Source organism: Ambystoma mexicanum, chromosome 3p (assembly GCF_040938575.1).
Source record: "Ambystoma mexicanum isolate Mex_15411 chromosome 3p, UKY_AmexF1_1, whole genome shotgun sequence".
NCBI classification, from domain to species: domain Eukaryota; kingdom Metazoa; phylum Chordata; class Amphibia; order Caudata; family Ambystomatidae; genus Ambystoma; species Ambystoma mexicanum.
In genome coordinates, this window is record NC_090925.1 from 1220833003 (window position 1) to 1220848923 (window position 15921).

General features: G+C 49.6%; 1 protein-coding gene across 5 annotated transcripts in view; it reads right to left on the reverse strand.

Annotated features, from left to right (window-relative positions):
* The window catches only part of SLC4A9 (solute carrier family 4 member 9), a 1170242-nt gene that overhangs the window by 45162 nt on the left and 1109159 nt on the right, over positions 1 to 15921 (reverse strand). For all 5 annotated transcript variants that reach the window (XM_069652671.1, XM_069652669.1, XM_069652668.1 and 2 more), the window contains 2 exons: positions 13501 to 13679; positions 12083 to 12155 (listed from right to left, as the gene is read on the reverse strand). In XM_069652671.1, the coding sequence (XP_069508772.1) occupies positions 12083 to 12155; positions 13501 to 13679 (252 nt within the window). The remainder of the gene's footprint in view (positions 1 to 12082; positions 12156 to 13500; positions 13680 to 15921) is intronic.

The following is a 15921-nucleotide window of genomic DNA, read 5'->3' on the forward strand; positions in this document are numbered from 1 at the left end:
GTGCCACGAGTCCCGTGTCCATGTATCAGCCACCAGGCGTGAGTGCTAGAAGCATGCATCTATGAGATGCTGACGAATGTCACGGCCCTCCTGTGCCTCGCAGACTCCTTGAGGTGCTGCCACATCCCCACCCTCATCATGACCATCTTCAGGTGCTTGCAGTTCTGCGTCAGGGGGCATGGGCACATTTCTACGTACGCACATGTTGTGTAGCATGACACATGCCATGACCATCTTTGCAACCTTCACATGGCGGTACAGGAGTGCCCCGCCAGACCTGCTGAGGCAGCGGAAACGAGTCTTCAGTAGGCCGAATGCCTGTTCTATGACTACACGGGTACGTGAGTGGGCATGGTTGTAGTCCTCCTCATGCTGGTCCCGTGGGTTCCGGACTGGTGTGAGGAGCCATCTCTTCAGTGGATACCCGGCATCACCTGTATGTGGACAAGTAAGGAATTTTGAGGAATGCCATTGCTACGTACGCACCCCCCCCCTTCCTGCCAGGTCATTGCCGCATCACATACCCCACATCATCATGCATGAAATGAGACTCACCGAGTAGCCAGGATCTGTTCCCTGCGTGTCGCTCCATGTAGCGTGGTATAGTAGAGTTCCTCAAGACCATAGAATCATGGGTTGATCCAGGAAATCGGGCACAACAATGTGTAATGATCCTGTTGGAGTCACACACCATTTGTACATTCAGAGAATGAAATTGTTTTCGGTTGCGGTACTGGGCCTCCATGGCATGTGGGACGACCAATTCCACATGGGTGCAGTCGATGTCACCAATGCAACCCGGTATGCCGGCAAGTGCATGGAATCCCACTTTTGTGTTGGTAATTTCCTGCTCCGAGCGTGGTAGAGAGATGTAGTCGTCTGCGTGCTTCAGGAGGGCATCGAGCACTTGCAATAGTGTCCGTGAGAACAGTGGCTGTGATATGCCATGCAACTGTCCGACTGTGTGCTGGTAGGTGCCTGTGGCCAGGAAGTGGAGTACAGACACCACCTTCAGTAGGGGTGGGATGGCGGTTGGGCTATCTATCATGCTGACAAGGTCAGCCTGTGTCATGTCCACAATGGCGGTTATGGTGTCCCCGTCCAAACGGTAGAGGGTGTGGATCTGCTCATCAGTGAGGTTGAACGGATGTGCTCGGAGGCGTGGGATTGCGGGCTGCCTGCGTGGTGGTAGTGGCTGTGCTGGCGGCCCTTGCTGGCCCTGCCTTGCCCTCCTCCTCCTCCTGCGTCTCCGCCGTGCGGCCGGTTGTAGTTGGTGTTTGTCTTCTTCTTGAAGTTGGAGTACTTGCAGTGCTATCAGGTCCCCCAGGGCCAACATAGCTAGTCCTGCCGGTAGCATTTCGGAGTGGGTGTGGTTGTGGGAGGAGGCTGGGTGTGCAATTTATGTGTTTTCAGGCTGTATGGCCTCCACCTGTGGTGATTCATTCCACCTGTGCAAGCTGCACTCCCCTTTGGGCGAGCACGTCCCGCACACAACGCTGCAATTCGACGAATGGCATCTTGCTATTGCAATCATGTATTTGTACCCGATGGCAGTGTAACATTGGTTGATATGTTCATTCGGCTATGGTCCCATTGTTTCACATACTATCTTTGCAGTCGCGAACAGACTTGTGAAGGGTCAGTGGAACGTAGTACTCGAGTAACGGTGGACCCTCATGCAACACTGTACCGAGCTTCACCGACGGGCGGGGCGTCCCATTTGTGAGTGAAGGCAGTTGCCGTTTTCACACACAGCCGCACTAGATGGATTAATTTGTGATTTCAAGCGGCCACAGTTGCCTTTTCGACGTGATGTTGCAAATGAGGAATTCGAAGGGCGGCACTTTCGGTTTTCAGCTAGCGGCGAGGAGATGCCCACAGGTCTGACTGCAAATATAACGTTCTATTGTTCAATGTCCTTGGGACAGGGGCCATGGCGAGGATGCAATGATTGATATGAATAGTTTGGGATGCGCAATAGCGACGTGGGCGATGAGGCCGGACGTTCCCAAATACATGTTACTTCACAACACTGGAATTACGGGCTGGGGCACAGTGGATTTTGCAGGCTGCATAACGCACAGACTCAATGGAAATTTCACATGTTATGTGAGTATGGAGACAGGCGTTTTCATTACGGGATGAGGGAATGATGTATGGATGCATGGACAGATGATTTGATACAGAGTTTGCCATGTACAGGGCTTCTTGGAATCTATCCGCCTCCCCTGCGCTATGTGATGCAGGGCTGCCATAGTGGGACCATCGTCTATCTGGCCTTGTTGAGCCCTCCCTGTCTCGACGCGCCTTCAGACACTTGTGTCTATGCACGTTACCAATCCCATCAGATGGATTCTGTTTTAACAGACGCATGCACAGGTACACTCGTTTGTGATAGTGTTTTCACCTCGATATAGATAGTTATGATTCGCAAGTGGTTTTTGGGTGGTGATGATCCTTTGGAGTGGGCTAGCATGCATATGGCTGTGGATTTGGTGTGATCATTGAAGTGAGTGATTCAAATGTAGTTCTGATGGCCATACTATTCTTTTTCATTTCATTTGGTTGACAGGTATCTCCTCCCCTTTTGCCACTACCATCTGTATGCCACTCCTGCAGATGGATTTTACTCCCGACACCTGCTGCTTCGTGTTAATCAGTGGAGCAGCATTACGATCTTATGGGACGATCGCCAATGGGCCACATGCCCTTACGCAGTACTAGTGGCTAGGAGCAACATTTCGGCCTTTCAGCTGGACTAGTGCCTCCCTATTGGGACGGCCCTGCGGTTCTAGGCGCTTCCATGTTGCCTTTTCGTACGGGAATGTAGCCCCTGTGTACCATGAAGGAACAGGGCGTCACACAAGAAGTAGCTGGTCATTTATTGCGGATGCAGCCCACAATAATGAAATATATTTTGGAGTTCATGGCCTAATGGCTGTATGGGCTTGGAGAATTTGTTGTGCATTAAATTTCTATTCTGATATGAACCGTGTAGCGTTCTTCTTTGCAAGTGATGTGGCATATTACTATTTGGGGAGCGATGTATTGTGAGGAGATCTGCATTGGGTTCCAGCTTCGGGGTATAGTTGCGTGGTACTGTGCTGGGCGCGTTTGCCTACGAAGCCCAGTGAGGTCAGGGATGAGGGCTGCCATTATGACTGTTTTGATGATGTCATGCTCAGGGGCGGGGGATTAGCTTTTGTGTAACAGATGCCGGTCAGCCAGTTGGATAGGTGGTATGATGTGATTATCGGAATATTGCTGGTCACAGGTGCCTGTGTTTGCGTGCGTTTCTTGGTGGGAGACTGAGGTCATGTCCATTTGTATGGCTTCTGTATTCGTGCCATCTGTGCCCTGCAGCTCCCATTGGGCCCTCTTGAGATTCATTTGTTCGTTGGCAGGCATGGATGACTAGTACATTTCACTGGTTGCATTGTGTGACTTCATTGCACCTACGGGGGGTTGTACAATGTGGCCAGGGAGCGGTGTACAAGCACTCAGTAGGGCCGTTTACGGTTGGTTCGCGATGCCGTACTTCTCACCATGGCGGAATGGTACTTTCCGCCGTGCTTGATGGCGTTAGGTGCATGTCCGCTAGGGTCGGAATTCGCGTACCGTTGCGCCATGGTGCTAATTACGGTTTGGCATGGCGCGCGCGCGCGTACTTGGTGCAGTTAGCGTTGGCGTTCACTACGGTGTCGCTAATGGCATCGTACTTTGCGGTGACGGGTCATAATCGCACCGAGCGCTATTCGATGGCGGTATTGCATTTCCGCCATCGTTTTTCGATTTCCGCCAGGGTCGTAATGAGGCCCAGTGTGTTAAATTTCTTGCTTCATGGTGTATAATTGTTCCAATTTTTAGCATAGACCAGGGTGTGCATCGAGGAAAAGGTTTAAAATGCTTGCATGCTTCAATTTGTATTAATTTTTACGTTTTCAGCAGAGATCGAGTTGCAAGTGGGTGTGAAGGGAATTGTGCGAAATTCCTGGCTTTATTTTGTACTAATTGTTCCATGTTTCTGTCACAGGCGGAGTTCGGGGCAGTCCTAGTCGGGGAGCAGTATGCCGCGGCTTGAACCGTGGGCGGTTTCCCGATGGCCGTACTCGAGCCGAACTCGGACGACAGGCATTGGACCCTTTATGGACACTGGAGACTCCTCACCTTCATGTGCAGTGGCCCGAGGGAGAAGCACTCTGTGCACCAATCTAGAGCGTATGTCCGGTGACTTGCAAAATGCATTTAGGCGGCAAGGGGACACTGGAACATTCAGATGTTTTACCCCACTTTTTGGGGGCTAGGCGTTTCATGGTATAGATGGTCATGAACCATGATGCTTTAGGGCTGGGACTGCCCCCTTTGTGTTGTATGCTCCAATAAACTGTGATCTGTGTTTCCAAAAATGTAAACTGTTGTCAGACTATTATTCACTGGCTGCTCAGGTTTTGGTTCCCAAGGTATGTCATCCTCACACGACAAGGGCGGGGTGGCGCCAATGGGGGCTGACACCGCTAAGGGTTGACCACTTGTTGTTCAAGTGATTTACTGCAACAACATACAAATGCAACTGTGACATGCAGATGAAAAAGTGGCCAACATTAGAAAGACAAATGTGAAACGCATCACCCGCTGCCATCGCAGATGTTGGTGTAGGACTGGATATGCGTTCTCCTACCTTGGTTTACAGATAGGGTGACCAGAGGTCCCGGTTTGGCCGGGACTGTCCCAGTTTTTGGTGCTCTGTCCCCCATTCTCAAGATTTTTCCATTGGAAACTGCATTGGTTCTGGTTTTTTGGTAGTCGGTCTTCATGGCTGGCAGGCAGGAATGCACAATTTGACACAGAAAAAATTCTGCAATTTACAACTTCAGATAGTGTTAGTTTATGATCATTTAATTGTAATATGTGTTTATTTGTACAATACCACTTACAGCCCCTTCTCCTCCAACGGCTACTGAAGTGTAGTGCCTTGACAGCCAATTTGAAGAGTTAGTCCTACTTTGATGTTAATTGCCCTGTCCCGATTTCTCACTTTTTAAATCTCGTCACCCTATTTACAGATAACCCAATTCTGGTCTTGGACAGAGACAAGAAGAACCATCAGCCTAAAGTGACCCACATTTGGAAAGAGTGCCGCCAGGCAGTCATTCTGACCCATTTCCACAAACACACGACACACCGCATTTTACCTTTACCTTCCGTAACCCACATGTAGGCTGCAGAGGTTAGTAGATAACACTGCTTACTTTGCTTTGGGAAATGATCTCAATGAGATCATTGAAAAAAAGAATATTCTAGAAAGAAGTGCAACAAGCAGCGTTGGTTTGCACTGCAGGTGATTGACTCTTCTGCAGTTCCACAGAGACACGTGATTGCAGAAATGCATTGAGAGTGTGTTTTTCTCTGGTGGCCGCAAGCAGCAACAACAGGGGCATGTGCTACCAGTTGTGCTGCAACAGCATTCAAACTTAACACGGCCCAGTGTGACTTTTTGCTGCCACACGGAGGCCATATGACAACCAAAGGCTCGGCCGCAGGCAGGCGTGCAACGTCATTGAGCTGACCGGGCTGAAGCCCCCCCCCGAACCTCCCCCCGCAAACCCACCCCAAATGTTAGCTGAGGGACGAGACTTCTGTGCCCTTTTAGTTAAAAGGACCATGAACATGCTTCTGGGCGGATTTTGTTTCTTCGAGGCAAATCTACTATCCGCTCGCTCGGCTCGGATGATCAAGCACTGCCAGTTTCCCAGAGTCACAGCCCTCCTGAGACACGCAGGCTGCATGCAGTGCCCTGATGAACTCGACAACACGTTTCTTTAGCCTTTCTTATGCATGATGGTGAATTTCCAACTGAAAGACCACCAGTCACCTTGCAAATCTGTTACATTTAAAGCGAGCAACACAATAAAGCACCCTTTGAAAATGTGTTCATACCCATAATGTCTAATAGCTTGATATGCTAAAAAGTGAAGTTTGCTTTGATGTCCTTAGTTGAATGTTTTTAAAACCATACATAACAACACGCTGGAGGCTTGTGACGAATCTCCAAACCTAAGTGAGTTTATGACACAACTTATTTTATTGTGTTTAGTAAAGTGCTGAAAATAAAGTGGGTAAATAGATATTTCGCCTTTTGCACCTTATGGTTTTGCATTCAGGATGTGGAAAATAAAAGGTACACTGATATTATTTTGGCCCAACATGCTTCTATAAGGATTAACATATTGTCATGATGCTTTAGTAGGCAACTTGTGTATTTTGCAAGTAAACTCTATAGGACAGTATTATTGTAGGTGTTGACACCCAAAACTTAAATATTTGTTCCAAGTAAAGCACGATAGAAGATAGCCATGCCCACATTGCAGAGTGGGTTAAAATTGCTGCTTCGCTTTTTAGCGTAAGTGTGTGATCCTGGAAAAATAATGTCATCTCACCCTGACTTCAACTGCAAACATTGGAGTACGTATAAGTGATTACATTTACACCCTTATAATAGGACAGTTTTAAGAAGTGTAGGGGCAAATTAGTGTACCCTGGTGCTCCTCTGCTAGTGGCTCCAACACTGTCACATAGAATTGCATTACTGCTGCACTGGCCCTCTCCCAGTCTCGTATCACTTGATTTGACAGGCAGACATAGTCTCACCAGCCAGTCAGTGCACCAGAGATTCTAGTATAGCGGACTAACTGTGGTAGAACCAACATTACATTTTCTCCCCTGTTGCTCCCAGCCACTGAAGTTGATTGGGCCATCCAGAGTACTGCCCCACACTCTGCTTTGTCCTGCTATGCTATGACATTGAGTCTTTCATTGCTCACCATCTGCCATTTTCACACTTTCTAGGGCCTTCAGGATCGCAAGAAGTGGATGTTTTCAGACTTAAAGGAGAGAGTTAACTGATGGCAACATTGAAGCTGCACTAGAATAGTCTCATTACAATGAGTAATGAAGTTAGATGCCCCTACACAGGTAAGTTTGCCACTCATCCAACCGTCTCTGAAGTTAGCGCCTCTTCCAACATTTGAGGGGTTAGCCCCTGCCTACATTTTAGCCTAGGTACACCCCTGGATGTGCGCACTTGCATTTTGTTAGGCAGTGAGTTGAGGGAAGCCATTTCCCGAAAGTGGTGGTGTTAATGTCTTACTGTGTTTAGAAAAATATCCTTGAACAAACGCAGTACAACTTTAAAGCTGCTACTTTCAAGAAAGATTTCCATCTCCTCTCTGCATATTGTGCTTTAAAATATACTATTTGGAGTTGGTCCCCACACCAGCCCATGGGGTCTGGGGAGATGGGGAGGCGGTAGAACCGTGGGTGCGGAGCCTCCATGTTTGCCCCATCTATTTTCTGAAGTGGCCCCTCCCATCACCACTTATCCCCCCCACCCCCGAAATGTAGGTTTTGTTGCGCCCCTGGCCACAGGGTTAACAGCATAGACATGTAAGTGACACTCAATAGAACACACAGTGTGAAAGTGTCACTATGAGGTGCAAAGCAGGTGAACCAACAACTAGAGGGGACTATTCGTTTGAGCTCCCAGAGCCCGCAAGAACGCTTGAGCGCATCACAAGGCTGTCACACATCCATAACTTGATTTAAAATAATGCCAGCACCACACTGCACTATTAATTTCCACCATTAAAATGGGCTGTCCTTGAAGCATTTCTCTAGACCCTTTTTGTGGTCCACCCTACATCCATTCATCCATCCTGGTGATCGCTTTCGCTCACCCTCATTGTATCTCTGCTTTCGTTGTGACCCATGTCCGTCTGTTTTGTTCTCCTGCATTCTCCCTCTTCGCCCGGTTCCACTTTGTTGCCCCCCTATTTTGTTTTCTTTCCATGGGCAGGCTCACAGTATGACCCCACATGTTCAGGGATTCTGCGCTTTAAGGCCGCTACCTTTGTGATGTACGCAGTTTAAAAGCCACCACGCATGTTTGTGGGAGGTATTTACAGTGGATTTCTATGGCATTCGCCTGCTTTGAGCAGGAGCTAAAAACAGGCGGATTATGTCATGCTGGCGTGAAGCCATTTTGTATTTGCAGGCAGAGTGCACGAGGCAAGCGGACACATTCCATGTCTCATAACTGCCTGCAAATACTAGGACTGTCCCCTGCAGCCTACACACAGGTATTCAGACAGGCCCAACATGTTTACGCCTGCATTTACCGCCTCTTTTGCAGAGGCCACTGGAGACAAAGCGAGATGCATTGATGTTTTTCATTATCCAGAGCGCTTTCACTCCAAGGCAACTCCGTCCCATTCATGCAGTTTCCATCATTGTGTTACGAATTGAAAAAAAGGGTTAGAACAGGCAAAATCGCCTTAACAACTTTCTTTTACACTTTGTAATGCAAATAATGTAAATGCTGCCTGCCATTATGAGCGGGAGGCGACATTTCCAATGGCTTCCTATGCAATGTGCCAGCTTTCGCTGGATGCCCTAGGAATCCACTGGTCTTAAGTCAGCTTCTGAATGTCATGCTGGCCTGAAAGCATGTGTCTTTTGCAGAAGGAGTGGCCAGGCACAGTGGAAACGGTCATCCTGTTCTGTGTCCCCACTCTGCCTACAAAACTAAAAATCCTCCCGAGGATAAAAAACAGGTGTTAAATCTGGCGTTACCGTGTAATGGCTGCTACACTTTGTGGTCCCCAGCCGTCTCCCAGCCTCTGGGCCACTCTGTGGCCTCCAGCTTTCCCTGCGCCTTGGAGTCTCTGCTCCACTCTGGGGTCTAAAGCCCTTGCCACTCTTTTGAATCCCTGGCCTACTTTGTGGTCTTGGGTTTGTTTGCCCACGTGGCTCTCCTGTCTTCTTTGTGGTCTGCAGGTCTCCCCACTCCTTTGGGTCTCTAGTCCACTCTGTGATCTCCATCTCTTTCTCCTCACATGGATCTCAGGCCCGCTGTGGCCCGCTCGCGCTCGCTCTGTGATCTGCAGCACTGCCCAGATAGATGGATCTCCCTTACAGTCCCGGGCCTCTCTGTGGTGCCTGGACTTCACCTCCAGCTCTTTGCACCCAGAACCTTCAAAGGGGCTCCTTTGTCCCTGATCCTTCTTCAATATGCTTGCCTGGTGGCTCCCTTCTGCTGAGCAAGCACTCTGCTCCTTCTCCAAACAGCCACATTGACTGACATAGGGCCGGGGCTTAAATAGCCTTGCATTCCCACCCCTTCGGCTGGGCTTTCTGTGAGGGTATGCACCTGTGTCCTAGTATTGGCGAGGGGCCGAGATCGGGCGCCCCTATTTGGTTTTAGGGGATGGACCTAGCCTTTACTTGTCCTGTCTGCCATCCTGGAAATCACTCCACCGCCCCAATTGCTACAGGGATGAGACTGATGAAAGTAAACTATTCAGAAGTATGCCTAATTATTCTGTGCTTGCTTTCTGTGAAAATGCAACTTTGCATCACTGCTGAGAGAAAATTCTGCAAGGGGGAAATTCATTGGTAAGATTGTTACCCCTTAAATGTATAGCAACTCTATTGTGGTGCTGCCTGTCCCTGATGCTCTGCTTGTTACTGCACCCACAGGATGATGGTGGAGTGGGGGATTTAGGTTCTTCCTAAACATCGGTGTCCTTCAGATATTTAAAGCTCTGGCATACTGTCACCCACCAGATGGTCTCCTGCCTTAGAGAGGGGATTAAGTGGGGAGCCCCCACATAGCTCTTGGATCAATTAACCTCTAGCTTGGGAAGGTACCCAACCTCTTTTGTTACCCCACTGCATGTCCCTTAATTTAGGCAGGGGACTTTATCACAGAATGTCTCTGTAGTGTTGTTGGTGGCTTGCCCCTACCACAAGATTCAGACTCCTGAATGACTCTCTCTCTCGCTATCTCTCTCTCTCCCTCGCGCTCTCTTGCTCTCTCTCACTCTCTCTCTACTGTTCAGGGCCCGAGGGCGTGGGCCTATCAGTTTAATTCCCAGGTCCACAAGGATCTAAATTCAACCAGTTCTGCTACCTGGACATGTCCGCAACATGGTCACCACTGGCTACAACATCCACCTTTTGGAACTGCTCCTGCTTTCTGGCCATCTTGGCTTGGACAGTGCTTGGCCTTGCTACTGGTCCTCACCCTCTACCTCATTCTGGCTGTGATGGTGTTCTTTCTCCTGCCCTCCTTTAACTCCTCTCCTTCCTGCCTGCCGTTCTCCTTCTGCCTCCCGGTGTTTCTCTTCTCCGCCTTGTTCCTTTCCCTGATCTTTCCTTCCTCCTTCCTTCTAATGATATCCTCTTGCCTTCCAGACTTCTGGCCTCTTCTTCCCTCCTCCTACTTCTGCTTTCTATTCTTACACAGTGTCCATGTCCTGCTCCTTTCTCCTTTTATCACTTCCCTGTCCTGCTCCACACTAATAAACCTTCTTCAACTTCCCACACCATCCCAAACTACAGGCCCCCTTTTATCCTCAGGGCCGATGGGTAATGGCAGTGATAATAGAATGAGCAGGTGCACCTGGGAGATGATTTGTTTGGTTTGGGTAATGGATTGCCCTGTTTGGCCCAGGCTCCAACCCTGGTGTGGCTACTTGATGTCTTATCCTCATTGAATGGGCCACAGTTCCGTTGGCCAAAGTCATCAACAATGGAGGTCTACCATTTTTAAATCAGGTGAGCCTGTCATGGCGGCCACCTGATTCCACTGTTTCCTCCCTCAGGTGCCTGCAATCTCTTGTTTTTTACATGGTGATGGGAAAAGAGACTTTTCTCCAAACCTCCATTGTTGTTGATGACTTCAGCCCGCGGAACGGTGGCCCATTCAGTGAGGTCGGAGCTGCCACAGTGGAGCCTGCTCATAGGTCGAAAGTAGCAGTTTGCAGTCCGCTCCATGAGCTACAAACCCACACCTGCCAATTTCTCTTCCTTCTGCCTCTAGCTCACAGGTTGTGATCATGAACTGCGGTCACGTGGACCCCGAGTCTGCACTAATATGCTTTTACTATCCGGGTCCCAACGTGGAGGCTGTGAATGGGAGAAAGGCCCTGAGGGTTCTGCTGTCAGCAACACGTAGTGGGAGGCCGCCACAGGAATCCAGGGTCCTGCTTGCGCCACTTCCGATCCACAATATGCGACTGCGTCCCATGTGACGGATCCGCTTTCCTCTAATTTATTTATACTATTCGTTCTGTGTGGTAAAGGCTTTGAGGTTGAAAGCAGTGCTTCTTGCACAGGGTGAGGGCTTGCAGGGGGAGTTAGGCTAGACCCGTCAGGGTAGCAATGATGCAACCACCGTTCCTGTGACCTTTCATCATGTGACATGTGGCAGGTCCTTCAAGAGTGCCAGGGTGGATCCTGGATAACCTTGCTGGAAAGCTGGTGTCCCTGCCAAGGTGGCATAGTGCCAGGGCTTATGTCATTGCTGGGGCGTTTGAAGCCGCCCGATGGATGGGGATTGACTTTTTCTGAGGACACTGTGCTGATTGATCTGAAGTTGGATGAGACTCTGTGCCGAGGATCGTTTTAAATGTCCAGAGAGAATCAAGGCCAACATGTTAGGTGCTGGGTCCGAGTGCAAGGCCAACATCTCTTGGGGCTATGACTGAAAGCCATGCGTGTACCCGAGGGCAGGGGCGTTGCTGGGGGGGGGGCTAAGGGGGCTACAGCCCCTGATCTTTTGGTTGTAGCCCCTGATAGAATCTCAGGAGCTACAGCCAAAAGACTAGCTAGACCCCAGTCGCAACAGTTCCAACATCAGCTTAGCCCCGGGTCTTTTCCAGACCTAGCAACTCCCCTGCCTGAGGGTTTGGTTGAGTTGGGGGTTCACTCAGAGTCAGTCACCTCTGAGAAACATGTACAGGTCATCAGCCAGAATTAAGAGCCATTCTTCTCGGGCCGTGCCCCGCTCGGGGTAGTTGCTCATTTGTCGGGGATCTTTCTGTTTTTATACAGCACACACGCGTCCTTTTCTGAGATGGCTTCCATCCAAGCCCATCGACCTTCTTCCAAGTTGTTGTGTGATTTCTCCGAGTGGAAGCAAGAGATTTCTAATACACACACCTCTGAAATAATTCTGTGAATAGACCTAGTTCAATGCAACAAAACAATAAATGCACATTCAAATGCAGATAAAAAGGTGTACCTTAAGAACGGGCGCCAAAAATATGGAAACTCCAGTAAGAATAAAGACTACAAGTCCAGTCACTCGTTGCTCCCTAAGAAACAATGACATTCACATTTGTTATTAACAGAATAATTATACACATTTTTTAGTGCTCGGAATCAGTGGCAAAAATGACATTTCAAACCTGTAATGACATCATAATTCATCTCTGATCAGTGAGCCTGTAGCACATAGCACAGCCACTCTTATCCTACAAAACACGCCCAGGATTGTCTACACGTGTCATGTGTTCATATATTGTGTATGGGCCGAAACATGTCATCATGAAACTGATTATCCCAATGACTCTGTAGAGTTTGACAGTATTCGAGAGACAGCGGGGTAACAAGGGCAGGGGCATATAGATAAGTCACAGTGTCTATAGTTCTGCGGGAAGGGGGATCTGTCAGGCCAGGAGTCTTTCTGGGCGCCAGCCCATTCTAGTAGCAAGTAAAGTAGGTGCCCAGGGCCGGTGTCGTGTGTGTGGTCCGGGTCCTGCTATGCATGACTGGGTGCTATGCTTGCCACAGCAGACAGGCTTCAGGTGTTTCATCAGGAGCTTTCCTGGGGGGGCGCCCTCATTGACCTCCCAAAGCTGGGACCTTACGCCCTGAGGTTCACCCCTCCATTCTTGTTTCCTTTAAAAGGCACCTGGCACACCATCAATAAATTAGTATGCCTGATTAGCAATGAGGTAGTGGGGCAGCGCCCGCAACCTCTGGAAGTTGGGGAATGGGGAATGCTGTCTGTGGTTCCACTAGCAAGCCTTCGGAAATGCCTGTATCATTGAAGGATCGTGCTGTTAAGACACTGTATGGTTCAAAAATTGCGGGGAGCCTTCGCCATTTTCTAACCACATTTTTTAACCATTATGGACTTTTTCGTGGCAGGGCACGAGTAGGACAGGCTATGTGGTGGCAAATGTCCTTCCACTGGCCCCGACTTTCCAAATCAAGGAATGTGTCCTATTCATTTAGTTGACTTCCTTGAGCTTCCTGTGGCAGTTAACTGGCGTGACCTGCATTGTACCCCCGCCCCCACCTCCTCAGCATGAGGTACCGCGCCACGTCGTCACTTATGGTTGAAGGCGCAGCATCTATTGCGCCCGTGTCTTTGGTACACGAGTTCATGGACTTACGAGGGCGACCAGCCAGCTTGGCGACCCCCGCGCCTCGCTGCTGACGGTGACAGGCCTGACAGCGCGTATTTATAGCTGCCTGGCGCGCTGTGAAATCTAGCTGCGCAACGGGAATGTGTATATTGTGCGGATCAGATGACCTCCCCTTTCATTGACTCCGTGGCGCCGCTTCATGCACACGCCATGTCCTGGCACACGGAGCAGCTGCACTCCACACACCGCCGCCCGACACATGTGACGTTGGAGAAAGGCACAGTACCTGATTCCCAAGAATTTGGGCTGCTCTCCCGGCGCAGACATGGTGGTCTCCATTTTCAGGCTGTCCATGTGTGCGAGGGAGATGACTGTGGCGGACACATACCAGGGCAGGGCCATCACGGACGAGACTATGACCAGCACGCCCACGCAGAAGAAGTCCAGATGTAGCCCAGCGCCTTTCTGAAAAGAGGGGAGAGTGTCATTCATGTACAATACACAGCACGTCTGAGAGACACAGCAACAGGCACACCCTGGGCATGTCACGTCCCACAATGCCGGTGTACCTTGTCATGGCACCCAGCGCTTGCCCCACTTGCGCATGCGTAGTTAGCGATATGATATATTTTATTTGTATCGCGCTTGTACACAAGTGCTTCAGAGCGCAACCAGGCAAGGGAGGGGAACAGGGGAGAACACAGCACAACATGAAAACGATCTTATTACCAGGCCCAGTGACATTGAGAACGCGCAAGTGCATGGGAAAGGGAAAAGGCAAAAGGGAAAAAGCGCATGCAAAGGAAGGGGAGAGTGGATAGTGCGGAGCAGAGGAGGGCAGATAAATAATAATAAAATTAAAATAAATAGAAAATGGAGGCAATAAACAGTGGTAGTGCAGCCAGCAAGTGGCAAGTGCTATGTTTAAGGCAGTAGACTGGATAAGTCTGATAAGTGCAGAAAAAGAAGAAAAATGAGGGAGATACAGTCCTCAGTGCAAGGGGTGGCCAGGAGGCAGTGCAGGCAGGAAGGTGGCAGGGTGAGCAGGTACCTGGTCCCAAGGGACAGAGGGTGGCCAGGTGCACAGTGCCAAGAGAGAGCAGATCAGTAGGGGAGCAGGGGAACGAAAGCAGAAACAAAGAGGAAGATCTTGAGATGCTTCCGGAATCAGAGATGGTTCTCCTCAAGTTTTAGAGTGGCAGGGAGGCTGTTCCAGAGGGTGTTGCACCGTTCCGGCACTGGTCTCTTTGGCAGCGCCGCCGGTTATGCGGCACGATACAGATTAGTACGCCGCTAATCTCCTTGACGTTACTGCAGAAAGCGGTACTGACTCTGCACCTCTCCTAGAGACGTGGATTGCTGGTCACGTGATTCCATATAGTGAAGGAAGGACTGCAATCCGATGCGTCGCTACTGTTGAAGACGGCGCTCCACTTGTTCAGCTGCCCTCTTCCTTTCTCGAGATCTCAAATCGGCTCCTGTATTGGATCCCGTCCATCCCCGACAATCCATCTACTTCCATTCTCCGTTCTGAACATCACGTTGTTTCTGACTTCCCATCCAAAGTGAGTTGGCTTCTTCTGCCCTCAAGTCCTCTGTATTTCGTCTGTGACATCTGCAGAAGATAACTCTCTCTTTATCCTTAGGGTGGGTATTCTATTAACCTTCCGGGACCTAGGTGTTTAGCCTCCAGTATTCCGGGTCCGCATTAGCCCTCCAGTTTTTTACAGCGGGATCGGCCAGTAAGTGTCAGCCTCACATTTATCCTACTCTACCCTTCTTTCCTCTAACAACTGTATACTTACCTGTTCTGTCTCTGTCCATAGAGATTCCAATTCCGCCACCAGCCTTCCACTATACAGAAGACTGCTACCTACCTCAAGACCTCATCCAGACGTCCTGTGAGCCGTATCCATCCAGGGTTTTTTTCCCCCTGAGGGTTTCCCTGGGGGTCGTGCTCCTTCCCTCATTGTTTTTGTAATTATTTCCGGGGAGGGCAGGGCTGTCCGGGAGATCTTCATTTCAGCATTTGTCTTCTCCTTGGGAAGTAGCTGTCTGATCAGGTTAGTGATATTCTTTGATTCCGATTGTCAGAGATAACAGAGGGAGGCCCCAGCCGAAGATAGAGATCTACCCCCAGCTTGTTTCTTTGAAAAACGACTGACCCTGAGGGAGTTAGAAGTAGAGGAGCGAAGAGCTCGAGAGGGGAGGTATTTGCGGAGGAATAGCTGAAGGTATTTTGGACCCAGGCCCCAGAAAACCTTGTGGACAATGCAGAGGGTTTTGAATTTAATCCTTGCATCCACTGGAAGCCAATGGAGAGATTTCAGACCTGGAGAGATACGATCCCTGGGCTTGAGGCCAAGGACAAGTCTTGCAGTCCTGTTCTGTATTAGTTATAAAGGGCAGAGAGTGGAGGCAGGTAGCTTTAGAAAGAGGCTTTTACAATAGTCCAACCTAGAGAGAACCAGAGCTTGGGAGACAGTGAGCTTCTGAGGGAAGGAGAGGAAAAGCAGAGTACCTCTGAGGAGGTGCAGTAGGAAGTTTGACTTTTTAGAGAACTCAGAGATATGGGCCGAGAAGGAAAGTGTGGAGTCAAAGATTACCCCAAGGTTCTTAGCCTCGCAGGTAGGGTTAGGAGTGGAATCTGTGGAAGCCGACGCTAGTGATGTAAGTGTGAGAGCGGGGCATGTCAAGCAATTAAGAG